Genomic DNA, 26,976 nt, shown 5'->3' on the forward strand with positions numbered 1-26,976 from the left:
GTCTAAATCTTCTGTCTCACTTTTCGTGCTGCACTCTATATTTTATCAATAAATGCTTACCACGTGTTCACCTAATTAATTAAATACTACAATTATTGACTTATTAATACTACAATTATTAACTTATAATAGTATTTAATTAATTAGGTGAACATATGATAATTATTTATTGGTGAAGTATAGAGTAGAGTAGAAAAAGTGAGACAGAAGATTTGGATGAATAAAAAAGAAAAGAATCACAGCTGATCCCAATCACGCGCTCTTCCTGAAATGTATTAAAGATCACGCAATCGCAATTTGGTAGAAAGCCAGAATAATAAATAATAAAAAATTAGGCCCAAAACGAGTTGGCCAAATTGCCGTTGAGGAAAGTAGACGATCTGTCCTCGTCGCCAGACAAAAAAACACGCCCCAAAAAAGAAAAAGAAAAAAAAGAAAAGCTGCAATTCCAATTCCAAATCTCTTTGAACGAGGAAGTTCCAGATTGTTTGAAGAACGATGGAAGTGCCGAGCTCATGGGACGCCCTTCGAAAACAGGTTCTTATTCTTATTCTTCCCCTCCTTTGATTTCTGTTTGTTTGCGGAGAAAAGTCTGGGAATCGGGATGAGAATTCCGTTGTTTGAGATAGATCAGTTTGGTTGATAAGCGGATTTGTGTTAGTGTTTGAAAGGAAATTTGTATGTAATTAATAATAATAATAATAATAATAATAATAATAATTTGCTGAGATTGATGCATGCATATTTATATTTATATTTTGTTTGTGCAGTAGACTCAGGGAATAATAATTAGTGTATGGATTTAAAAGCAATCTTTATCACACAACTTAGGAAATGCATTTCTTTAGTGGAAGCAGTAATTAATTGAGAAACATCCAGTATACACACACTATACACAGCAAGTGTTGTTGGAATTCTAGCAAAAAAGAAGTAGAATGGCCACTTAGAAGTAGAACAGAACAGCCATCTGATCAGATCAGAAGCTTCAGATCAGATCTGACTTCTGAGGGAGGACGATTATTACATTACGCTCTCTCCTCTCCACATATATAATATAATACATAAATGTAGAGCATCCCAAATATCCACTGTCCAACACTCCATCCCATCAAGGCCAAAACGCGTCACCCAAACACCATACAGCAAATATCATTCATATGCAATCGTGTAACAAGTGATCTACATATACATATTCATCGCTTTGCTTACACATGCCATGCTTGCCCCTAGTAGCGTTTTTTCTTCTTCTTGGTCTGCTTCCTTAGATAGGATCCTCACTACAGACAATCTTCAGAAGAGACCAATTTTAACAATTATATGTGCTGTGCAAAAGGTGTGGGGAATCTATGGTCCATGGTTTTTGGTTTGTTTGGTATTCATTGGGTTATGCCGCATAAGGTTATTGAGATGTTCAATTGCTGGCCGGGTAAGTCGTCCTCTGGAGGTTTGTGCCACATTGTCTGTGTTGGTGTATTTGACAGAAATGAAATGCTAGATGCTTTGAGGATTGTGAACGGTCTATTCTTCAGATTAAGTCTCTTTTCTTCCTTACTCTCCTTGAGTGGAGTCTAGTTTTGCCTGTTATTTATTGTATTTCTCTTCCTGTTTTAATTGATTATTGTAATTTGGACTCTTGATTTTGCCCCTATAGTACGTTCCCAGTGTACTTGGGTGGCCTTTTATTTTAATAAAACTTTTCTCATTACTTATATATATATATATATATAAAAGGATTCTCCCCTTAGAGGCTGTCCACACAAAGAGACTACCTTTGTTGGGACCTTTGTGCCTTCCATATACGATTCCAAGGAAAAGAATGAGGTCCCCTAGGAGACAGATCTCTATAATAAGATTTTACCTCAATAAATTCTGCCTTCCATATGTAATCAGGGGCCATCTTAAGTGATCCTCACCAGCCCCCTCAATCTTGACCGAATATAAATGGGTGATGAAGGACTGCAGGAATTCCAACTCCTAGTCTTGATAGGATCTTGTAAATACTAAATACCACATTCCAAAGGTAAGAAAAGACTACTTAAAAAAGGGGTTTAAGAAGAAATTTGAGTGACAAAACAAGTATAGATCTATTATTAGTTTAATATGAACCGGGAAAAAGATGCTTACTTTAAATCAAATTGACACCTAAAAAAGGATTTAAGAAGAAATGTGAGTGACAAAACAAGATTATAGTAAAGTGAGGATAATCAATTGATCTTGGAACAATAAATGTCAAATTTAACTTTTTAGGCTCACAGAGCTCAGGGAATATTCAGATCTAAAATTTCATAAAGATAAGAAAAGACTACTACAACAGCTCAAAAGAGGCTATGTGCAATATGAAGTGGGAGGATGGTAATCATATGAGATATTGGCATGATAAGTCACCAAACTTTGAAATGGATATACCCAAAAGTTGTACTCAACTGCCGCTGATAAAGAGGCCTCAGTTAACTCTGATTTAGATAGCCAAAATGGAGGCCATGATCATGGAACATTAGGACTATTCAAAATTTTAATGATTGGAAAATAGAGTTGTTGGATTCATTGTTTGATACTTCGTAGTCCAATATCCCAAGTAGAGAGGGCTCTAATTGCATGAGATGGAGGTCAAATGGCAATGTTAAGTTTAGTTTTTCCTCTTACTATGAAGGCATTGAGAGGCCCTAATGATGTGACTTGGCCTTGGAATAGTGTTTGGTGCACTAAGGCTCCAAAAAGAGTTGCATTCTTTGTGTAGACTGTAGACAACCACGTGGGGAAGATTTTAACATGTCATAATCTCATGAGGATGGTAAATTACACACACGCCTAGTGGGTCTTGAACCCATGACCTCACTTGCTCATCCTCTACCTAGCATTTACAAGGGGAGGACCTCTAGTTGAGCTAGAGCTCATTGGCCATGAGGAGGGTAATTACTATGGTAGGCTGGTGACTTGGTGTTGCATGTGTAGGAAGTGTTGAGAACATGGACCATTTGTTTTTGCATTGTGACATAGCGTATGAAATGGTCTTCCGTTTTCTCTGTACTTGGGATTCGTTGGGGTTTTACCAAGAGTGTGATTTATTATGTGGAAGGAGGAATTTTTCTGGTAAACACTTCCTTTGTTTCGAATTTAATTCCATATGTGCCTTTTATGGGCATTGTGGAGAGAGGAATCATTGAACTTTTCAAAATGTATAAGCCTTTGTTGTTTGGCTGAAGTCTTTTTCATAAGATCATCACTTGAATGGTCTTATGTGCTGAGCTGTGTGCTGGGTACTAGCGAGATGAATTTAGTTGTAGAATTCATTGATTTTCTTTCATTTTGTTTGTAAATATCTTTCTTTCTAATTTTTAGGAATACTTCATGTATACTTCCAATATAATTGATGTAGATTCTTTTCATCAATACAACTTATTAAGGGGGTAAAAAACTCAAAATGCTATTTATTTTACATATAACAAGTAAAATGCTATTTACCCTAGAATCCTAGCCTTTAGTAACCCAAAATCCTAACTATTCATTTTACATATAACAATTTTTTTTGATAAGTAATGTAAAAAATATTATTAATAGTAAAAGAAGTGCCAAGCTGAGTACATTGGGGATGTACTATGGGGGCACAAATCAGAAACCAATATTACAACGATCAAGAAAAGTAGGAAGGGAAGAACAAGAAAAATGAGAAAAGATCACACTCCAATCAAATAGAGTGTGCAAGAAAAAGACTTAATCTTTAGCATAGAATGTTCGCAACTCTCAAAGTTTCTAGCATTTCTTTCACGCCAAATGCACCAAGATCAAACAATGAGGCACTATTCTCCACACATCTGTGTTATGATGTTGCCCAAACTTTCGTTGCCAAGACTTAAACAACTCAGTAAATGTATGAGGCATAACCTAGTGAATACCAAACAAATAGAAAACCAAAGACCGCAACTCCCAAGCTATGGGGCAATGAAGCAAAAGTTGGTCCATTGACTCCCCACATCTCTTATACATATAGCACTAATCAAGCACAAGCACACGTCTTTTATGAAGGTTGTCTATTGTTAAGATCTTACCTAAAAAAGCAGACCAAGCAAAGAAAGCTACCATTGGAGGAACCTTCGATTGCCATATCATTCTCCAAGGGAAGTGTACAAGAATAGGAGGGTAGAAAGAATGATAAAATCCTCTAACCTCAAGACCTCTGCTCCTTGTTGGCTACCAACAAACCTTATCAAGACCAACCCCCCGCACAGTTGAAGAATAGACCAACCCCATAAACTGATCAAAAGCTTCTTGTTCCCAATCTTGTGGTGGATGATGAAACTGCATATTCCAGTATATCCTCCCAGCAGACCAACCCGTAACTTTAGCCACTGAGGAATCCTTTAACCTACTAGGACCATAAAGCTCCGGAAAAGCCTCTTGGAAAGTATAATCCCCACACCACACATGCTTCCAAAATTTCACTTTAGTACCATCCCCCACATCATACACAAGGAGTTTAGAAAAGTTCACCCAGCCACTTCTAATGAATCTCCACAAGCTGACCCCATAAGGACTCGTCACCATTCTTGTACACCAACCACCCCAAATATTCTCATATTTTGCCTCTATAACCCTCCTTCATAAAGCATTGGTCTCCATGCCATACCTCTACAACCATTTTCCTAGCAAAGTAGAATTAAAGCTCCCCAAACGTCTTATACCTAGCCCCTTAACCTGCAAAAGCTTACAAACCTTGGCCCATATAACTAGATGAATTTTAGATTCACCACCACATCCACTCCACAAAAAATCTTTCTGTAATTTCTCCATACGCTTTGCCACCTTTCCCGGTAAAGTAAGAAGGGAAAGATAGTATGTAGGTAAAGATGAGAGTGTGCTTTTAATAAGAGTTATCTTACCCCATTTAGATAAATACAATCTTTTCCAACCTGCTAATCTCCGCTTCATCTTCTCTAAGATAGGATTCTAGATAATAAGTCCTTAAACTTAGCACCTAACGGAAGGCCCAAATATTTCAAAGGAAGAGAAGACTGCCCACATCCCAATAGTCCCACCAGAGCCTCCAAATTGTTCACCACACCAATAGGTACCAACTCAAATTTTTCCAAATTAATGCTTAACCCCAATGCCTCCCCAAATCTAGCAAGAATCACCCTCAAATTAGCAATCTGAGTAGGTTTAGCATCACAAAATATAAGAGTGTCATCTGCAAATAGAAGATGGGACACCATCAATGATGTACCAGCTGTACTACCCACAAAAAAACCTAAAAATTGCCTAGCGGCGGTAGTCACATCCAACGTACGACTCAACGCCTCCATGACAATATCAAAAAGCAACAGAGATAATGGGTCCCTTTGCCGAATCCCCTTAGAACTTCCAAAGAAATTAGATGGACTACCATTGAGCAAAATGGAAAATTTTACAGTTGAAATGCAGTACATTATCCATTTTCTTTATTTCTCTGAAAACCCACAGCGCCGAAGCATATACATTAAAAAATCCCAGCTCACATGATCATACGCCTTCTCCACATCCAACTTACACCATCCCTGGAATTCCTGACTTCAATCTACTATCAATACATTTAGAAGCAATTAGAACGGAGTCCAAAATTTGTCTACCCTTCACAAAGGCATTCTGTTTATTTGAAATAAGACCATGAGTCACCCTACGAAGTTGATTAGCCAACACCTTAAAAATAATCTTATACATCCCACCAACTAAGCTTATTGGCCAAAAATCCTTACCTCCACAACATCAAACTTCTTGGGAATAAGGGCAAGGAACGAAGCATTAAGATTCTTTTCAAACACTGCCTAAGTATGAAAGTTGTGAAACATAGCTATAATTTCTGTTTTCAGAACACACCAACAAGATTGGAAGAATGCCATGGAAAAGCCATCCGGGCGAGGAGCCTTATCACCATTAAAATCATGGATCACCCCAAACACCTCTTCCTCCTCAAAAGGCCTATCTAACCAAATTGCATCTTCTATCGAGATACTAGAAAAGTCCACATCATCTAAGATACGTCTATGTGCCACATCCTCACGATAAATCAGCCTATAAAACTAAGAGATACAATCTGCTATAGCTGCCGGGGTTTGAAGACACTTCCCCATCCACCATAAGCCTATCAATGGAATTATACCTCTTGTGAGAATTAGCTATACGATGGAAGAATTTAGTATTCCGGTTGCCTTCCCTAATATAGAGAACTCTAGATTTCTGCCTCCAACAAAGTAGCTTTTTCTAACTCATCACAAACTCTTCCCAATTCTAACTTTTCCTCCACTGAAAGGCCCCGACTATTCTCAATATTCTCTAGAGCACTTAGGTCCTTCCACAATTTTTTAACCCGATCTTCAACATGACCAAAGACCTCCACATTCCATCTTTTCAAAAGTTTTAGTTTATTGGCCAGAACAAAACTTGGAGCACCTTGGAATTGATAGGATTCCCACCAAGACCGTACCCTATCCACAAAACCCTCATCCTTAAGCTACATATTCTCAAATCTAAATGGCCTACTCCCTTTCTGAAAAGATCCACCCTCAAGGACAATAGGAAAATGGTCTGAGCACAACCTAAACATCCATCTTTGAGAAACCGTTGTCCTCCCAATTTGTAGAGAACAAAAATCTGTCCAACCTAGCCTTCGAAGCAACTTCTCAAGAATTTGACTAAGTAAAAGCTCCCCTTTGCAATGGGAGATCAATGAGGCCCTGCTCCAAAATAAAATTGGAAAACTCTCGCATAGCAGCAGTAAAAGAATTAGAACCCAATCGTTCAAAAGGAAACCTAACCACATTAAAATCACCACCCACACACCATGAAACACTCCACCAGCTATTCAAACAATAGAGTTTCTCCCATAAAAACCTCCTGTCTCGTTGTAAATTAGGACCATACACACCAGTAAATGCCCATGTAAACTGATCTTCCACACTTGTAAATTTACAAGAAACCGAAAATCTCTCAACTGCTTCCTCCATTTTATTCACAACTCATGTATCCCACATCAATAACACCTTTCCAGATGCTTCATAAGAGCCTAAATAAGACCAGTCAACATGTTGACCACCCCACAAACTGCAAATCACAACTCTATTTTGGTTTCTTGAAGACAGGCAACATCTGACCCCCATTTCCTAATCAAATTTCTAACTCTGAGCTTTTTATCTTGCTCATTCAACCCTTTAACATTCTAAGAAATAATCTTCAAACTCATTGATGAGGCAGCATAACCCGCTTCATACTTGCACTCCTTAATTTATTTGAACCATACTCAACATTTAAGATGACAATAAATTTTTCAACTTCCGCTGACCTTTCTGCCTTGACTTGACCAACTTCGTCTGATCACCTACCACATGTTTCCATTTATCTTCTTCTTCTTCTTTTTGGGTCTCTATAGCTAATAACAATCCTGTAATTTGCTCCTCAAAACCTTCCAAAGAAGTCCCCACAGATTTTTTAAAAGCCTTTATCCAATTGGTTATCCATTATTCTTTTTTTTTTTTTTTTTTTGGTCTCTATAGCTAATAGCAATCCTATAATTTGCTCTTCAAAACCTTCCAAAGAAGTCCTCACAGATTTTTTAAAAGCCTTTATCCAATTGGTTATCCATTGTGATAGCTGACTGTTATCAACACTCTCCTTACACCCAAGCTCCTTCATAGGACTAGATACAACTCTAGAGGACCTTCAGTGGCCAAAGTTACCACAACCAAAGGCCCACCACCTCTTTCCCAAGTCATCTACCTTTCATCTCCCAAGTCATCTACCTTTCATCAAATTCCCGAATCTCATTCTCTGACCTAGAAACCATAGACAAAGAATCTACTAGCCCTTCACCCTCATCTACCCAATTGACCCTTTGCCCTTCATTGACAATAGAACTAATACGTGGTACGAACTCACCCTCCATGCCTGAGTAGACAGACTGACATGCAATTTAGAGATCGATACAATGACAGAGGAAGCACCAACTGCCGTCCATCACGCAACTGTAGCATCCATTCTTTGGAATTACCCCAAGACTTATCCAAGTCTCCAACCAGTTCCCTAATTGTTGGGCCAAGTAGATGAACCCCCTCAAGATCAGAATCATTGTTAGTAGTGGCCGATCCTTCCGAACCCCCAAAATCCTCATCCCTATCTTCCATCGCCACTTGAGATGTCCCATTTACCATCGCTGACCCTATCGGAGCTCTGGAAACTGATATCGGTTCAAGGGATGCTTGGGCCACCACCACTGGCTAGACTGGCATGGTGGAAGACTAGGTAAGCCTGAACAGTAGGCTTCTTTGACCACTAAATCCATCATCACTCATCTCTTCTGACATCGTAATGGATGAAGTTGTGGCCGAGGACACCAATGGCACCATCGTCGACCCTATTGGAGCATTGATTGCTGATAACGGTACATGGGATGCTTTGGCAACCACCTCTGGCGCGATTGGCACGGTGTGTGGCTGGGCATGTGGTATCGAGCTTCGCCTTCCTGGATTTTCGCTTCAATATTATTTTTGCCATTAATACCCCCTTCTCTACACTTAACACCACCCACGGTTGACGGGGGAAAACTTTCGGCCTGAGCTTCGAAAACTACTACCTATGTGTGAGGTTTGTCTCTCAGAGGCTCTAATATATTCTCCATGACACTATTCTTAAACTTTTCCCTGATGAAAGACTGCTGATCATGCTTCAAAATTGCTTGCATTGGGGCTTTGACAGTTTCTACAAAGGAGTGGGAAGAACAATACTTTGGCTGCTTCCACTTGTACGGTACAAATTTCAGTCCACCCAATGCATATTGGGAAGGTTCCAACATTCTTCATAATTCAATCTCAAAATCCTTCCAACCTTGTTGTAACTTTTCGGTAGGGATAATGATAGATCTCTGCAACCCGCCTACCTTAAGCTCCGTTATTGATAAATATTGACCAAATGATTTGGACCCCTGTTGCAAAGTGTAAGCAGTATTGACGCAGGAAAACTAGAACGAAACTGAAATAACGGAAAAATAAAATATATGACCTAGGAGTCAGCACCTAGGCCTTGCTTGGAGTCAGCACCAAGCGGGGAAACCACTAGGAGTCAGCACCTAAGGTAGACCTGGAGTCAGCACCAGACCAAAGAAAGACCAAACGGCCATTGTTTTCATTCATCAAAATATCAACTATCTCCTTAAGGAGTACAATAGATTGTCTATAAAGGATTGCTAAACCATAGTTCTAATTGGCTAGGAAACCCTAATTGCCTTATTTCAAATATAACCTTACTTCTAAATTAAAATACTAATAGCCTAATAAACTAATAGGACATAAAACATAAAAATACAACTGATTTGCAAACATAAATAATAATTTTCTTGCGTCTCCCGCATCATTCTCCTCTAGTTGGAGAAAACTCGACCTCAAGTTCTAAAGCGTTGAAGGATTAGGATACTGACAAGTAACACTTGTTTCAAGTTTGGAATCACCCTAGGGAGCACAGAGAAAACAAAAACCTTGAATTCCACCACATCAAACTCATTTGGAATAACAAAATCAATGTGTGGAATCAGTATAATCTCTTCTTGAACCTTATGAACCATAGGAAGCATTGTAGTTTTAACCTCTTTGACTTTACCAAGATGTAGATCTTCAAGGACTGTGGAGGGTTGATCAGAAGTACATTCAACAACTTCAACTTTCACATCATGTGCATCTTTTAACATAGTACTCTCTTTAGGCACCATCTCTTTACCTTGCTGCTCTTCAATAGATTCTTTTCCTTGCACGCATGTTAAAGTACCACTTGTCGAGGCATGTACGTCTGTGTCAACATTAGGCTTTGGTGATGCTGGAGGATTCTCCACGACCAAGATATCATCATCTATGTTGTCTTCTATCGGGGCAATAATAAGTTCCTTGTGAGTCTTCTTTTGCTTTATTTGAGCAATTCTATCTTGAACATTTTTCATGAGCTCCTTTAATTCCTTGGTAGATTGTTCGCTGAGGACATGAAATGGGATGAGGATGAGGCTGAGGATTCATAGTATTTGCTTTAACGTGAAAAGTACCACACTGAGATTGGGGCAGATACTTAGCTCGATAGTATGGTGACAAATACTCATTACACAGCTTTTCTTTCATATCTTCCCACATACTAATGGCAGGTTCATAATCCATATAGCGAAATTTTTTTGCTTCTTCCAAAACCTTTGTGCTTTACCTCTTTAACTTCAACTTGGCATACCTAACCTTTTTGTTATCTGCAAAATTTGCTTGCTCAAAGAATTGCTCCATCCCATCCACCTAGTTGATAAAATATCGTGGATAAGTTTCATAACCATCAAAATAAGGTGCTTCAGATATTACCATAGCTCACCTTGTAAGTGGCCAGAAGAAAATAAAACACACTACTCTACTTAAAAGGAACTACAGACGTTAATAAAATACACTACTTAAAGAGAGAATATCAAAATGAAAAAGAGAAAGAAAGTGCTCAGTGGTGGACTTGGGGTTGATGACTGTGGCGGCAAGTTGCACCTCTTTCTCTTCTCTGAACGAATCCACGGTCTCACCAATCTGATTTGAGGGTTGTAGACGAGAGAAGAAGGTGCATGATGGTTAGGAGCGTAGAGAATGGAGGAGGGGCAGTGGAGATCTTGCCAAACCACTTCGATTCGACGGCTGTGGTCCCTGAGCCGCTGCCCAGGGTGGTGGGATCTGACGGCGAATTAGTGAATGGGAAATCAAATGGTGGTGAGTGTTGATTTTATGGGTTTTGGCGGCTGGTGAGTGATGGGTCTTGCGTGGGTCTCCTCTCTTTTTTTTTTTTTTTTTTTTTGGTGGTGATTTTTTTTTTCTAGTTTTGGATTGATTTTTTTTTTTTTTTTTTTTTGGTGGTGATTTTTTTTTTCTAGTTTTGGATTGACTGCGGGATGCTTTAGACAGATCGATGTTTGCGCTGATACCAAATATGACGCAGGACAATCAGAATGAAACTGAAATAACGGAAAAATAAAAGATATGACATAGGAGTTAACACCTAGGCCTTGCTTGGAGTCAGCACCAAGCTGAAAAACCACTAGGAGTTAGCACCTAGGGTAGACCTGGAGTCAACACCAGACCAAAGAAAGACCAAACGGCCATTGTTTTCATTCATCAAAATATCAACCATCTCCTCAAGGAGTACAATAGGTTGCTTATAAAGGATTGCTAAACCCTAGTTCTAATTGGTTAGGAAACCCTAATTACCTTATTATAAATATAACCTTGCTTCTAAATTAAAATACTAATAGCCCAATAAACTAATAGGACTTAAAACATAAAAATACAATTGACTTGCAAACATAAATAATATTAAATAATAATTTTCTTGTGTCTCCCGCATCAAGTATAGCCTTCCCTGAGCGTGAAAAACTGCTTTGGATTGACTCCAATCACGATGTGCCCCAAGTTCCACATTAACCAAAGAGCTGCATTCTTGCCCATAAACATTGATTGCATGTAGTATTTTCCCCGTTTAAAAATTTAAAGGGAGAAAAAATTCCCTCCTTCCTCAACCATCAACTGAAACAACTTAGATTCAATAAAAAAACTTCGAAATTAAACTAAAATAGGATTTTTGACTAATTTGAGGTAGCTGGACCTCCTAGTAAATCTATTTTTATGAAAATGTGCACAATTATTTGAGATAAGTGTTAAATCAATGATTCAATATAGAAGTTGACAAGACAAGTGCTTAATTGATTTAGGCATATTGGATGCTATGCCAGATTTCTTGTTGGATGTTATGTCTATTGTTTCCTTCTCTTTGAAAACCCTTTAGAGTTGGGAATTTTTTTTCCCTAACCATCTAATTTCATTAAAAATCACATGCTAGTCACATGACTTTACACAATAATAAATAAAACATGACACAGAGTTAGTGAAATAAAAGACTAGTCTTGTGATAGCTACATGCTAGACAAAATGGACTAATGGGCCTTCTTTTCTTTGGCCTTAGGTGCTCTTCATCAAAGAGCATCAAGACAACATGGCTGAATTCCAGCCAAATGTTTAGAAAGAGGGTGGTTGGTGGATAGATTGGCCGAACTCTTCACTCTTGTAAGAAAATTGAGCCATAAAGTGCCAGTAACTGATTCATGAACAATGTTTTTACTAAGAAGCCACACCTATTGTATAGACTTGTTGCATATCCATCATGATGAACCTTCTTCAGGATTGTTTCCATTCCTTTATTTTTTGCCACAAGTTTCCTGGAAGCTTGGAATTTTTGCTCCATGGAGGGATGGACATTTTTTTGTAATCAACTTATCAAACATATGAAAGGCTTGCGAAAAGATGCCCTCTCATTGACCTAGATTGGTTCGCTAATTCCAATTTTACAGTAATTAAGCATGTAAATATATATGTGGACAACAATGTCCCAAATCTTAGAAAAGAAGGTAGATCAATATATAGATTTTGAATTTGTTGGTGGAATTTCATGTCTCCAAACCTCTTTGGCTGAGTGTTTGTGTAATGATATAGATCTTATATCATTTTATACCTGAACAATAGTAATTTAATATATTAGATTTGGTGTCAGATAGTCCGACCACATCATTCCAACAGTTTATGGCATTTAATATCTTTGCATGTCTTAAAAAGGGCATTCATAATGGATTGCTTTTGCATACATTTTCTTTTCTTACTTAATTCTTGCTAGCTAGAAAATATCTTTCCTTTGATAAATAATTTATATATATATCTATGATGGCAGGCTCGGAAACTTGAAGCTCAATTGGATGAGCAGATGAACTCATACCGTAGAGTGGTTTCTACAAAGGTCACTACGAAAAACGATACTTCAGAGAATGATCTTGAATCAGGGATAGACCGCCTTTTAAAACAGCTCCAGCAAGTAAATTCACAGATGCAAGCTTGGGTATCATCAGGGGGATCAGAAATGGTTTCTCATACCTTGACTAGGCATCAAGAGATTCTTCAAGATCTCACTCAGGTATTGTGGCTTCTTAATTAATGTTTAGCAGCATTGTGCGTAATGAATTTGAATCACACTTCATAGTATGGGACTTCTGCTCTTGAATAAAGGGTGTTGAAGATTTGTTGCCTTGCTTCAAAGCGGCATACAAGCATGTTAGGCCTATGCTGCCCATGTCTCATAAGCTCTCTTGCTCCTCTCCCCCCTTTTCTTTTCTTTTTTTTTTTGGTTGAAAAGTTAAGACCTTGTTTTTAGTAGAATCAATGCAAATAACAAAGATCTGTTATTATCTCTCTTTTTATTTTATCTTTTAAGTGCTTTCTTTTGATTCAGTTCAGGGAGTAAATAGAGGGCTTTAAAGCTTCCCTCCTCACCAAAATTAACAATAAAAAAGGATTCTCTTTGGCATTTATTTAATATAAAAAGCAATAAATATGTATTAAAAGAGCACAAAAGGGTGACCCAATGTAATACATAAGACGTATATATCATAAACAGAAATATGCTAACATCTAAAGTTTACAACTTTACATAATTCAACACAGAAAAAAAGGAAAATAATTTGTTGCAGCTATCCTTTGATAGCATTCTAAGAAACAGAAACTTGATGTCTTGAACTGCAATTTCTCACCTTTCAAATGTTGAAGAATTTCATTCAAGCCAAATACACCACATAAGAGCCAATGGCACAGCATTCCAGATCATAGCATTCTTGTGTTTCTTAAATCAACCTCTCTAGCAAGCTGATAAATTTATTACAGATGAGGCATTACTTACATGACACCAAAAAGAGAGTAAACAAAAAAAACCAAAGATCTGTTACTAGAAAGTAGGAGTAAATAATTCAGTCTTACCAGTGTTTTTACACAAACAACACCAATCTACTATGGTTATATTTCTCTTCCATAAGTTGTCAATTGTCATAAACTCATAATCTTTCACTTGCCAGATACCCTAGGGAAAAGACTATCCTTGCCTACTTTCCTGAACACATTGTAATATGGCTTACTGTGAATTCGTTTGTTTTAGGAGCCACTCATATCAACCTATCCTCTTCATACGTTCTAACATTAGTTGCATACAACAATTCCAGGAATGAAAGAAGAAAGAGAAGAACTCAAAAATTCTTTTTTTTTTTTTTTAAAAATTTTTGAACTATGGAATATGGATGACCATTTGCACCTTAAATTTCATCCTGAAGTTTTTTTATAGAAGATTTTTGTATCAGATTTTGAGCTTTGACCTCCAGCTTTAGGGACGAGATTTTTTTGGGGATAAGTAATAAAAAGGAAATATCTTCTACACACATTATATATACAAAAGATAGCCTAAAGAATTACAAAAAATAGAATTACAAACAAAATGAGAAGGGACTCGATGAAATCTACAATGGAATGACTTTCACAAAGATCCAAGATACAAGACCATTTGAATAATTATCTAATGAAAGATTACTTTAACTGAGCCACGGACATCTTTAAAAATGCAATGATTCTGATGCAGCTATTCTATATTGTCATTCTTTTCGTTTTATTTTTGGTGTAATGGTCTTCGTCAGTTTTTCATTCTTATTTTTGTAAGTTGACTTATTAAAAAAATTATTATTTCTATAAGTTGTATTGGTTACTAAGATTGAAACTATCAGACACCAATTTTTTGTTAGACATGATTGAAGTGCAGGAGTTTTATCGTCTCCGCTCCAGCCTCAGAGCTAAGCAAGAACATGCTTCACTCCTTGAGGATTTTAGAGAATTTGATCGGACAAGATTAGACTTAGAAGAGGGTGTTGGGTCTGCAGAGCAAGCCCTCCTAAAAGAGAATGCATCTATTAGTCGAAGTACAGGGCAGGTATGTTGAGTACAATAGTACCTCTTCTTCTTCTTCTTCTTCTTCTTCTTCTTGTGTGTGTGTGTGTGTGTGTGTGTGTCTTTGTGTCGAATTACGGGACACGTATGTTTAGCGCAATGGTACCTCTTCTTTTTCTCTTGACCATTGTTGGTTAAAGGGTCAAGCATGCAGACCTTTCGGAGCCTAGGTGCATGGTGTAAAACACAGACTGCGCCTGATTGAAGCACGCATTTTTCAAATACAATGTGTAATAATTTCTAATTGCAAGATTCATAACATATATAATTAAAAAAAAAGGTTGATAACCTTAAAATAGGCCTATATGTTGCCTATTAGCTCAAGTGAATGTGCAACTACACGAAGTTTGTAAGGTCTGATTTTACAAATGACATTCTTATGCAACATCTGCATGTTAAAGGAATGAATGATCGCCTTTGGAGTTAAAAATGATATTCTTTTTTTCTATGTATGATTCGATGGCTGCATTAAGTGGTCATTCTTCTCTAATTTGGTGGAGTTCTGGAATTATGTGATATTAGAAGATGTCATCTACCTTTACAAAAATGATTTCAACTTCTAAAAATTTTTATGTGGTAAATTTGAAAACAACAATCAATGGACAATATGATAATTACCTAATCATATAAAGTTAAACATAACATTTTACGTAATTCTTATGTACTTTATAAAAATATATAAATGTAATAGCTATGATTGTAATGAAACATATGGTTAAATCAAAGTATATCTGAAAGGAAAAGACCAAAAAGCACAAAAATAATAAATTATCCTCGTTTGTGTCTTTTGATATGTAAATAAAAAATTGTCTGTGTAGCACAGTGCCATAAGAATGGTATTTGTATTCCTTCAAAAAAAGAAAGATTAGTATTTGTTCAATAAATTGATGGTCCATGTGATTTAGTCCAATATTGAACGGATAAATTTAATGACATTTTTTAGCCAAAAAAAGAAAAAGAAAAAAAGAAAGAAGCCTAGGCATGCTTTGTGCTTTTTTAAAAAAGCACTAGAAAAGCATTCCTGAGGTGCGCTTCATTAAATTATCTTTGCTTTGGTCAAAGTGCACTTTTAAAACTGCTCTTGACATCAGAAGAGGTCTGGCAAGGAGGCTGGTGGTTCCCTCATTTTCTTCTGTTTATTTTAGACCTTCTTGTTGCACCTTATGTATGCGTGGATGAGTCCTTGAATTAATATGCCTGCTACTTTACTTTTGAATTAATTTTGTATTTCTTTGTGTTTGTGTTTGTACTTCGGATGCTTCAATATGAACATGGGAAATGCATATGATATGATATGGATATGGCGATACAGGAGTGATACACTAATTAATTCGTATACGTTATTAGGTATATATGTCAATTTTAGGTTTGTTATAAATAATTAGCACGCATAAAAACAGCAAGAACCTTGTACCTCAATTGGTTGGCTCCTCCTGGTGTTTCCAATGGAGACATCCAGGTTCAAATCCTCCCTCTCCCAACTATCAAATTATCAAAAAATTTAGCAAGGATAAAAGAATTTAAAAGCAACAAAATATAGTATAGCTTCAATGTTTAACATTCATAGACATCAAAAAGTAACATCGAAAAGCAAAAAAGAATCCCCAATGATATTGTATTAATTTTTTTTTTAAATTTCAAATATAACAGTAAGCACCAAAAAGTTTATATATATAAAACCAATATTCAAGCAATAATGGTTAGAAAATAAGCACATATTCAAAAGTGACTATATTTATGTTTAGTTTTATTAAATATCTTCAATACACCGTGAAAAAATATCCATAAAATAAGTTCATCAAAAAAAAAAAAAAAAAAAAAAACCATAAAATAACATCAATAAAATTTTCATTTAGAACCCCATTTATTATCGAGAAGATTTTATTTTGACCTTAGCTGTGTCCTGGCTGTATCGAAAAAAAAAAAAAAAAAAAAAAAAACCATAAAATAACATCAATAAAATTTTCATTTAGAACCCCATTTATTATCGAGAAGATTTTATTTTGACCTTAGCTGTGTCCTGGCTGTATCGTATTGTGTTGCAAATTATCTGACTTATTTTATCGTTTAATTCATGGACACGTATCAAACATGTGTCTGGTTGTGTCTGAGCCATATCCATGTCTGATGTGTCAGACATGAGTACTTCTGCCCTTTTTAAGTTTCCATGCTTCTGAGATTTGCAATCATCAATATTCAAACCTCTCTCTCTCTCTCTATTATAGTGGCACATAAGGGCTAAGAGAAGTCATCTTTTTTTCTTTTGTATATTATTATTATTATTTTAATAATTCAATAGTTGGGGGTGGGAGATTTGAACCCTGGATGTCTATTGAAAACACCAGGAGGTGCTAACCAAGTGAGCTACAAGACTAGACAATTTATTTGAAAATGTAAAATAAACCTTGTACTTTATTTAATGTGCTGAAGGATGACTAAAGAGAAGGGTAAAACAGTTCAAACTCAATATGATACACTCTATTTCTTTTTCTCTTTTTTGGAAATGACCTATTTCACAAGCTCTGTTTATCACTTACCTGTACTGCTTATTTTGAGTGACATGAGACTAATTAACTGTCTGCCGGATTCGGGTATGTTGTGGCACTGTACAACATATCCACACTTGTAATGGTGGTGTTGTTGTCCTCATGATAAGAGGAAGAATAAATCACAGTATCAATTGTTAAAGAGTCATCACTAACATTTGGAGTGGATGTTATGTAGGCTCTACGAAGACTGTGTGGGAGTTTGGAGGGAGAGGAGAGGATCAGGGGAGGGGATTATAATATGATTAGTGATAATAAAGTGAGATAATTGATAAGAGTTTCTTTATAAATTGTTAAAAGATAATAAATTTTAAGGGTTAAAAGGGAAGTGCATAAAAAAATTTGTTCAACAATTATTCTTCCCTTCAAATTCCTAAAGAGGCTTTGAGGGACACAGTATCCCCTCCAATTCGCCTAAAATGCGCCTTCCCTCCCCCCTTCACTCCAACAGACACACATTCGCATAAAAGAACCCTCTCCTCTTCTCTCCCCCTATTAATGGTTAGTATCTTTGGAAGGAATAAACCAACTTCCTTGGAAAGAAATTATGGCCAATTACTAGGGACCAAACACTGACATGGGTTTTACAATGAATTTGGATTGCCTGTGCTATGTGGTTCTAATTACCTGCTATGATGGATACTGCATGAGCACATTATCATAGTATTTTCTCATACTCTTTGGGTAGCTATAAAGGTTTTTAGTTCTTTTCCTTGGGTGGATTCAAATAGTTTCTTAATTTCATTCCTATATATGTTGTTTAGGGTTTTCTAGACAAATTTTATAGCATCGATCTTGATCTGGAGGACCTTGCAACCTTAGACTTATTGAAGTCAATGAAGATTTTAAATTTGATTGATTTTCACACCCATCCACACATACATGCTTACGTGCACACCCACACACACATATATGGATGATAACCTTGGGTGGATTCAAATAGTGTACTTGGTTTCATTCTTGCCTATATTATACATTAGTTCTTGTAAGTGACATCTGCTTGACAATTTTCACTAAAGCAATGATCTTGATTTGGTGAACCTTGTAAGCTTTAGACTTATTGAAGCCCAATGAAGATTTTAAATTTGATTCATTTTCATATAAATCTTGATGAAATATATAGTTTGTAAGATGGATGATAGCCGTCTCTCTTGCTCTCTTGATGTGTGTTTCTTCTTGGTATCGTAGGTTGTAACTTTTCATTGTTAGTGGCTTGCATCTCCTTGCAAATTGTCCTTGGAGTTTTTATTTATTTATTTATAAGTAATAAGATTTATTGATATAAAAAAGGGACACTCTAGTACACAGGGAGTGTACAGGGGTCAAATACAAAAACTACAAGAATCAAGAAAAATCAAAGATTGAAGAGAATGATTGGTTTCGCAAGGCAGACAAACAATCCAAAAAAGTTATAAAGAAAAATAACTTGAGGTCAGGAATGGATCTCTCAGAAAATTGAGGATAGTGGTCTGCTTCGTGGCTTTCATGTGGGACCAGTGAACTCTATCGGGGTTCGCATATCACATCTGCTTTTTGCAGACAATACTATTTTGTTTTGTGATGCTTCTAGAGATTAGCTGTTGGCTATTAGACTGGCTTTATCATGCTTCCAAGCATTTACTGGTTTAAAGGTAAATGTGGGGAAGAGTGAGATTGTCCCGGTGGGAGAGGTTGGTAATATTGATGATTTGGCTAGTATTCTCAGTTGTAGGGTGGGTAGCCTGCCCATGAAATATTTGGGATGCCTTTGGGCACCCCGTTCAAGACTGCATCCATTTGGAACCCCACTTCGGAGAAGATGGAGAAGAAGCTGTTTGGTTGGAAGCGTCTATATTTGTCTAAGGGTGGTAGACTTACTCTCTTGCAAAGTACCCTTTCTAGTCTTCCCACATACTATCTTTCCTTATTTACCATCCTTGTAGCAGTGGCTGACAGATTGGAGCGTATTCAGAGGAAATTTTTGTGGGGGGTCTTCAGAGGAGTGTTTTAAACATTCTTTGGTGGCTTGGGAGAAGGTGTGTTCACCTCTTGAGATGGGTGGTTTGGGGGTTAGGAAGTTAGGTCACTTCAACCAAGCTCTATTAGGGAAATGGTTATGGAGGTTTGGCCAAGAAGGTTCTAGTCTTTGGCGGAGGGTTATTGCCACCAAATATGGCGAGGGACAAGGGGGGTGGACTACTAAAGATTGTAGAAGGGCACATGGGTGTGGCCTTTGTCGTGGTATTAATATTGGTTGGGAGAGGTTCTCTAAACACTTGGCTTTTGTGGTGGGCGATGGTTCTCGCATTCGTTTTTGGCATGATAGGTGGGTTGGGGATATCTCTCTTAAAATGCTCTATCCTCAGTTATATGCGTGTTTTAGAGACAAGGAAGCTTGTATTTTTGACTTGTTGGATCATCATGAGGATGGGAGAAGTAGATGTTGGAATGTGAGTTTTTATAGGAATTTTCATGAGAGGGAATTTGAGGCTGCCTTCTCTTTCCTAGAACTCATTCAGGCTCAGATCCTTAGAGGTATTGGGTGTGATAGAGCCCATTGGTGCATTAATGGGAATGGTAAGTTTGATACTCGTTTCTTCTATCGTAAGATCAGGGGTACATCTCCTTCTTACTTCCCATGGAAGGGGATTTGGAAAGTCAAGGTGCCTAAGAGGGTGGCATTCTTCTTGTGGACCGCAGCCCATGGTCGGATTCTTACCTTGGATGATTTGATGCTTCGGGACCTCCCTTTAGCGAATAGGTGCTGTATGTGCTGCTGTTCTATGGAATCTATGGACCATCTTCTCATTCACTGTCCTGTAGCTTATTCTTTGTGGGTGCAAATGTTACAAGCTTTTGGGATTCAATGGGTCATGCCAGGTTCTGTGGAGAGTTTGGTGTCTTGTTGGAGTAATTGGTTGGGGAAATCTGCTTCGAACATATGGAATATGATTCCTGGTTGTTTGATATGGGTTGTTTGGTTGGAAAGAAATCGGCGCTCTTTTGAGGCTCTGGAGAGAACACTTGTTCAGTTACAAGCGCTTTGTCAAAATACTCTTTTTGAATGGGCTAAGTGCTGGGGTTCTTTAAACTGTTCTTCTACTTTGGAGTTCTTTTCTACCCTTAGAAATGCCCCTTAAGTTACTTTAGTTTTTCTTTTTTGTTGCTTTGGTTCGTTGTTTTTTGTGTTCACTATCATGAACACCTGTAATGGCTATTTTTCGTTTTTTCCATGATGAATATAAGTCTCATTACTTATCAAAAAAAAAAAAAAAAAAAAAAACACCTATTGTTTCTTTCCCTCCAAAGACATCACATTAAACAACGGGGAACAATTATCCATATATGGCTATTTTGATGACGACAAACCACACCTGGCCAGGAAGCAAGGAGCCTTAGAACTGACTTAGGCATAACCCAACTTACTCCAAATAAACCCAAATCCATGGCAACCAGACAATGAAGGAAAAAAATGTTCAACCGATTCACCATTGCACTTGCACACATAACACCAATCCAATATCCAAACCTTCCTTTTTCGTAAATTGTCAATCATCAAGCATTTTCCCGAAGCAGCAGTCCAAACAAAGAAAGCCACTTGAGAAAGGAACCTTTGCTTCCAAATGCTTTTCCAAGGGAAACAACAATCATTAGAGCCCACTAGAAGACTAATAATCTTGGATATTTTTTTGTGCCTAGGCAAAAGGGGGTTTTTTGGGGGGGGGGGGGGGGTTTAGAAACTTAGAGTTACATTTGCATTAAGTTTAAATAGATGAAGGGAACTTATCGATGATGCATAAATGGATTGATTATTGTTTGGGTCAAATTAATCTGCATTACCTAATTTTTAACCTCTAGTATGAACTCAAAAGAGAATATTAAAAAGGAATGTGGTAGAAACATTAGGATTTGGACACTTGGAATCAAGATCAAATTGTTCATTGAATTGAGCTTTTACTATTTTTTACAGGGATTAGGTTTAAATAATTTGAGATGGGTGGAAATTAACCATGGTTTCCGTGGGTCACTCATCTTTGTAGAGGGCAAAAGTGTCAAAGACTTGAGAAAGTGTACCAACTTTCTTCCATTATTTATAGGGTACAATGTAAGGATTCCCTTCCAACTCATTTCTAATGACACCGCTCAGTTTTCAATTGCTTAAATCATATTCCCTGTACTTTATAAATGATTTAATGTTGCCCTTTTATTCATATGCCTTTAGCAAATTGCTAGAGAAAGGGTTTTGGTAGCTTATATATCAATGAACACGACATGTGATTGAAAAAAAAAAATTCTACACATAGAATTATCTTTTGTATCTAAAATAACTATTTAAGAATAAAATCATATATTGAATTATTCTTGATACAAAAGATAATTGTATAAAACAGTTTTCTCAGGTTGTGTCATACACTCATTGAAACATCAAGAATGACATGTCAAAATTCTGTTAGCAATTGTAAATGGTATGGTGGACAGAAGGGGTGTAAACAAATATTGAAGCATGGGTGGCAAGGTTAAAACAATTTAAAACTTAAAGAGGGTGTGATTAGAAAAGGTTAAAGGCTCAAAGTTTTAAAAGTGTATTTACATTTTTCCCATTCTCTGTTGTAAATAGAGATAAAGAGAGATTTGGTGCCCCACCAAGTGTGATGGTAGGAAATTTTGTTATAATGGAACAACTACTGTCGATGTCAAGTGTCAGTTGAATTATTTTGCTAGCTATATGAAGCTGGTGGAGGACTAATATAGAATTTCAGTTAAGCCTCTGTTTGATTCAATGGTTGTTTTCAGAGACTGATTTTCACCTTTTTTGGTGTTTGATATGGTGGAAAACCTTCATCAACAGAAAATATATTTTCAAAGTCAGCAGAAAATAACCCAAGAGAGGTGGACCATTCCTTTGTGTCCTCACCCTTGTATTCTTTTGTGCAGTCTACACTGCCGCAATGTTGCCACTACAACCATTATTGCCAGTGCCACCATGACCACCACGACCACCACCATTACTGTGTTAGGAACGCACAAGAAATAAAAAAGAAGAAGAAGAAAATACCATAAAATTAGGAGAAGTCCTGATTGATGCTCCACAGGAGCCAATCACTACCTCCCTCACTGAATNTCAAAACTATAGACCACAAATCCATAACAACCAGACAATGAAGAAAGCAACTAATTTACCATTACATTTGCCATTACATTTGTAGAAAGGAATGAGGATTGTGTTGTTTGGAACCTAGATGGGAAAGGCCAGTTTAGTGTTAGATCTTGTTATGCATGTTTGAGACATGCACCCACATCTACAATCCCTTGTGAAGGTGTCTAGGTTGGTAAGGTTCCACATAAGGTAGCTTTCTTCGTATCAACAGCAACAGAATTCCCATATTGACCATGGACAACCTTATTAAACGAAAGCTAATGGTTGTTATTAGATATATAATTTTTGAAGTCTTTGCTAGTTGGGACATTGTTTGGGTAGTCTTGTATTTGGGTTTTACGCAGTGTATTTCCGTATTTGATTTCCTGCAATTTGTTTCTGTTTCTCTTTGATTTGTTTGTATTTTTTCAAGTACAGTTTGTTCATCATCGTGAACATGATGTACTTTTTTTATTAATGAATATATCTATTACCTATCAAAAAAAAAAAAAAAAAAAAAAAGCAAAGAAAAAGAAACAGTTGAGCACTTGTTACTGCACTGTCCTACAGTTAGATAACTTTGGTCTTTTGCACTTACGACCTTTGGAGTCATTTGGGTGATGCCAAGCCAAGTGATATATTTGTTGACCCTTTGGAGAGGGTGTTTGGGCTTCACTGAAATAATCTTGTGTGGCAAGCTAATCAGCATTGCATTGTGTGCACTATATGTAGGGAGAGAAACCCCCGGACGTTTGAGAATGGAGAGCAATTTATGCAAGAGATTAGGGCTAGTTTTTAAGATCTTTGCATATAGTACTTCGGTTGGGCTCATTGGGGGAATGCCATGTATTTCCATTGTTGATTTTTTGGACCACATTAGTGTTCGTATGTAATTCTTTAAGGGCGCTTGAATTTGAGTATTCATTCCTTCTAATAAACTATTCAATTTACATATTAAAAAAAATAATGAGTGTATTTTTATTTTTGACAGGTAATGGAAATTTTATAGATATCAAAAAAATATTCACCAAAGTATACATGGAGTATAAAATGGGGACTATCAATCAATCATGCAAATTACATGAATCTATCAAATCAATAATAGACCAAAAAGACTAACTATGCAAAACTAACATTCAATCTATCAAAGTTCTAAGGAAAAATAATTTGAGATCAAGCGTAGTTTTCTCTGTATCTTCGAAGCTCCGGTTGTTCATCTCCCTCCACAGACACCACATCATGTAGTGTGGGGCAGTCATCCACAATTGACCATTTCAGTGATGCTACCTGTCATAGGGAGAAGTTAGTCATTTGGTGCAACCATGGTTTCTGAGACCAAACTTTTATTATATAGAATATGATATGATTTCTTGAAATTTTTTATGATAGAATTTTAGTTGGAGTATAATTTTAAACGTTTGAAACTTAGTTTATAGATTTTTACTTGGAATAAACTATTATAATGTTAAATTATATATTAAATTTCTTAAAATTTTGGTAATAGAAATTTAGTTGGAGCAGAATTTAAAATTTCTTGGAACTTATGTAAATGAGTTTTAGTCGGAACAAATATCCTAACAATTAAATCATCACTTGCTCTTTTGGTAATAGAGCTTCATTTGTACTGAATTATCTTAATAAATAATGAGAGTGTAACCACTTATCATAGAGAGAAGATAGCCACATGGAACAGCCACGACTTTGAAGACCCAAATTTTATTATATAGTATATGATTTTTGTTTTGTCTTTTTCACTCTCTTAACACAAAAAACACAAAATCTGATATTGATAAGTGGGAACAAATTGGATAATTGATTCCATCATATGTGTTTCTTTTTCAGGTTGTGAAGTGGAAGCAAGTATGGACATTGCCACATCGTTTGCTGCAAAAAAGATTGTTATTGTCTCCCAGAGAGTGTGATAAATATCATAAGGGGCCTGCTGGTGATAATCTAGGTTGCCATTACGAATGGCTTGTGAAATGGCGCAGCCTAGACTATGAGCATGCTACATGGGAATTGGAGAATGCTTCATTTTTATGTTCACCTGAAGGGCTGGGCCTTATTAGAGATTATGAAAATCGTCGCAGAACAGCAAGGTCAACTTCTAGAGTAGATAAGGTGCCCCCAGAAACAAGACTACATTTAAATTATCTTATTTTTTGTTGATGCTTTATCTTCATGAAATTTCTTAAACATTTATATTTATAGGTGCCTATCTTTGAATATGTATGCATTAAAGTTGTTCTTTGGCTACTGTTTTTATTCATGAATATATGACCCCAAGGACCTACTCTGTCCTAAGTCTTTTTTTTTTCTTAAATTATTAGTAGCAAAATATATCCTAACCACCTAATTATAAAAAAATAAAAATACAAAAAAAAGCCTAACCTCCTTTTAAATAAATCAATAGTAGAGAGGGACGCCAAGCGGATTCTTGGGTTGTAAGGTGTGTTCCTCGTCTATCACTTATCTGGAATTGCTACTATGGTTCTCTTTAAGTCTAGGTTAGTTTCGAATGTGTTAATGGAAGGAATGAACAGGGATTAGCAAGGTGGAAGAAGATACAGATCCAGGGGAGTTATTTTCATTAATAGTTCTCTCCAATATGCCTTCCTATTTTGTTTACTTTTCCTGTTAAGCTGGCTAATAGATTGTAGAAATGGGATTTGGGGAGGTATTGTGAATGAGCAAAATACCTTTTGGTTGAAAATTACTTGTTTATCACTTTAGACGGGGTTTGGGAATTAGAAAATTACTTGTTTATCACTTAAGACAGGAGGTTTGGAAATTAGAAAAATTGAGTGTTTTCAGCCAAGCTTTCTAGGAAATTGGTGATGGTGTATGCCCAGGAATGAGATCAACTTTGGAGTCTAGTGAAAGTTAATTATGTTGAAGATTGGGGTAAATGGACATCTGCTTTAGTAGAATGCGGTCATGTTGTGGGTTTATGAAAGAAAATTAAGATATTTTCACGATCTGTCAGATTTCCAATTGGTGATGGGAGATGAGTTTGTTCCTGCCATGGCATGTGATGTGTAGATGAATACAATATCTAATTTCCATTTCCTGGTAGCCGCAGATCGAAACACCTTGGAAGCGTCATCTATGGGGATAACAGGACAGATAGTGCATTGTAGTCCTATTTCTATAGGCATAGCATTCTTTTGGAAGACTATTTAATTGAAAGTAGCTTTCTATGTTGCCTTCAACTTTGGGAAAATTCTTAGCTAATATGTTTGAGGAAGGGGATTATAGTGGAATGGTGTTGCATGTGTGTTCAAATGGTGAAATTGCAGATCATCTATTGCTTAATTGCCCACTTGTAGGGGACGTGGACCTGTGGTTGCTAATAGTTATGCTATTTGGTGTCAAATGGGTTATGCCAATGACAATGTTTTCTTGAATTGATTGTTGGAGTTGGAAGCCAAGAATATTTTGACGTAAGGTGTGGGATGTAGTGACGTTGTCTTGTGTGGAGTATATGTTATGAGGCAGGAAGACAGACTTTTGAAGGAGTTGAGCTTCCTATTGACATGCTCAACCTTTTGTTTTTGAGAATGTACTGACGTTGTCTTTGTGGAGTATATGGCATGAGACAAGAAGAAAGACTTTTGATGGGGTTGAGCTTCCTATTGACATGCTCAACTTACTGTTTTTGAGAATGATAATTCATGTGGTAACATATGGAGTAACAGTTACACCACTCCACTTTATTTAAACAAGAAGGCAATCTACCTCTTCAAGTTTGGTCCGTTCATGAAATACTGGATTGGAAACAATGTGGATTGTTGCATGGTTGTCATAGAACATAATCAGAGGCAGTTGCACATCAAACCTTAATTCCTTTACAAGATGCTTAATTTTACAAGTTCACATTATGTGTGAGCCATAGTTCGACACTTGGCCTCTCCGCTAGATCTGGACATAATAATTTGCTTCTTGCTTTTCTAAGTGATCAAGTTTTCCCCAAGGAAAGAGCAATATCTTGTAGTAGATCTCCTGTCTGAGGGTGATCCTGCCTAGTCTAAGACTATAAAGACTTCTACACACAAATGAACATTGACTCTATTTATACATCCACGTCCTAGATCAGCCTCAAGACATCTCACAATTCCGGCAACCTCTTAAAGTGGAAGACAAGGTCCTATTGAGTAGTGACTCATAACACTAATAGGAAAGAGCAATATGTTGTAGTAGATCTCCTATCTGAGGGTGATCCTGCCTAGTCTAAGAGTATAAAGACTTCTACACAAATGACCATTGACTCTATTTATACATTCATGTCCTAGATCAGCCTTAAGATATCTCACAATTTGGACAACCTCTTAAAGTGGAAGATGAGGTCCTATTGAGTACTGACTTAGCACTAATTTTAAGAATATATCTAGGAGAGCATAACACTAATTGCAAAGGATATATCTAGGTGAGTAATGGTGAGATGGTTTAACTTAGCAACCAATTGATGATATCTCTCAGGATTTGT

At 36.7% G+C, this 26,976-nt stretch overlaps 2 protein-coding genes across 2 annotated transcripts in view; both read left to right on the top strand.

Annotated features, from left to right (window-relative positions):
- The first annotated feature begins 296 nt into the window (after nucleotides 1–296).
- On the top strand, nucleotides 297–21,530 carry LOC112009885 (Golgi SNAP receptor complex member 1-1). The gene is made up of 4 exons (XM_065774787.1): nucleotides 297–537; nucleotides 12,742–12,981; nucleotides 14,644–14,811; nucleotides 21,324–21,530. Exons 1-4 carry the CDS (start codon nucleotides 499–501, stop codon nucleotides 21,513–21,515), a joined length of 639 nt encoding a protein of 212 aa, XP_065630859.1. The 5' UTR covers nucleotides 297–498; the 3' UTR covers nucleotides 21,516–21,530.
- Nucleotides 21,531–24,305: 2,775 nt separating this feature from the next.
- LOC112032457 (helicase protein MOM1) overlaps nucleotides 24,306–26,976 on the top strand; it is a gene marked incomplete at its 5' end in the record, with an annotated part of 30,080 nt that continues 27,409 nt past the window's right edge. Inside the window, one exon of the mRNA XM_065774753.1 lies at nucleotides 24,306–24,611. Within this exon, the coding sequence (XP_065630825.1) occupies nucleotides 24,306–24,611 (306 nt within the window). The remainder of the gene's footprint in view (nucleotides 24,612–26,976) is intronic.

The sequence above is a fragment of the Quercus suber genome, unplaced genomic scaffold (assembly GCF_002906115.3).
Source record: "Quercus suber isolate HL8 unplaced genomic scaffold, Cork oak 2.0 scaffold_98, whole genome shotgun sequence".
In the NCBI taxonomy this organism is placed as follows: Eukaryota; Viridiplantae; Streptophyta; class Magnoliopsida; order Fagales; family Fagaceae; genus Quercus; species Quercus suber.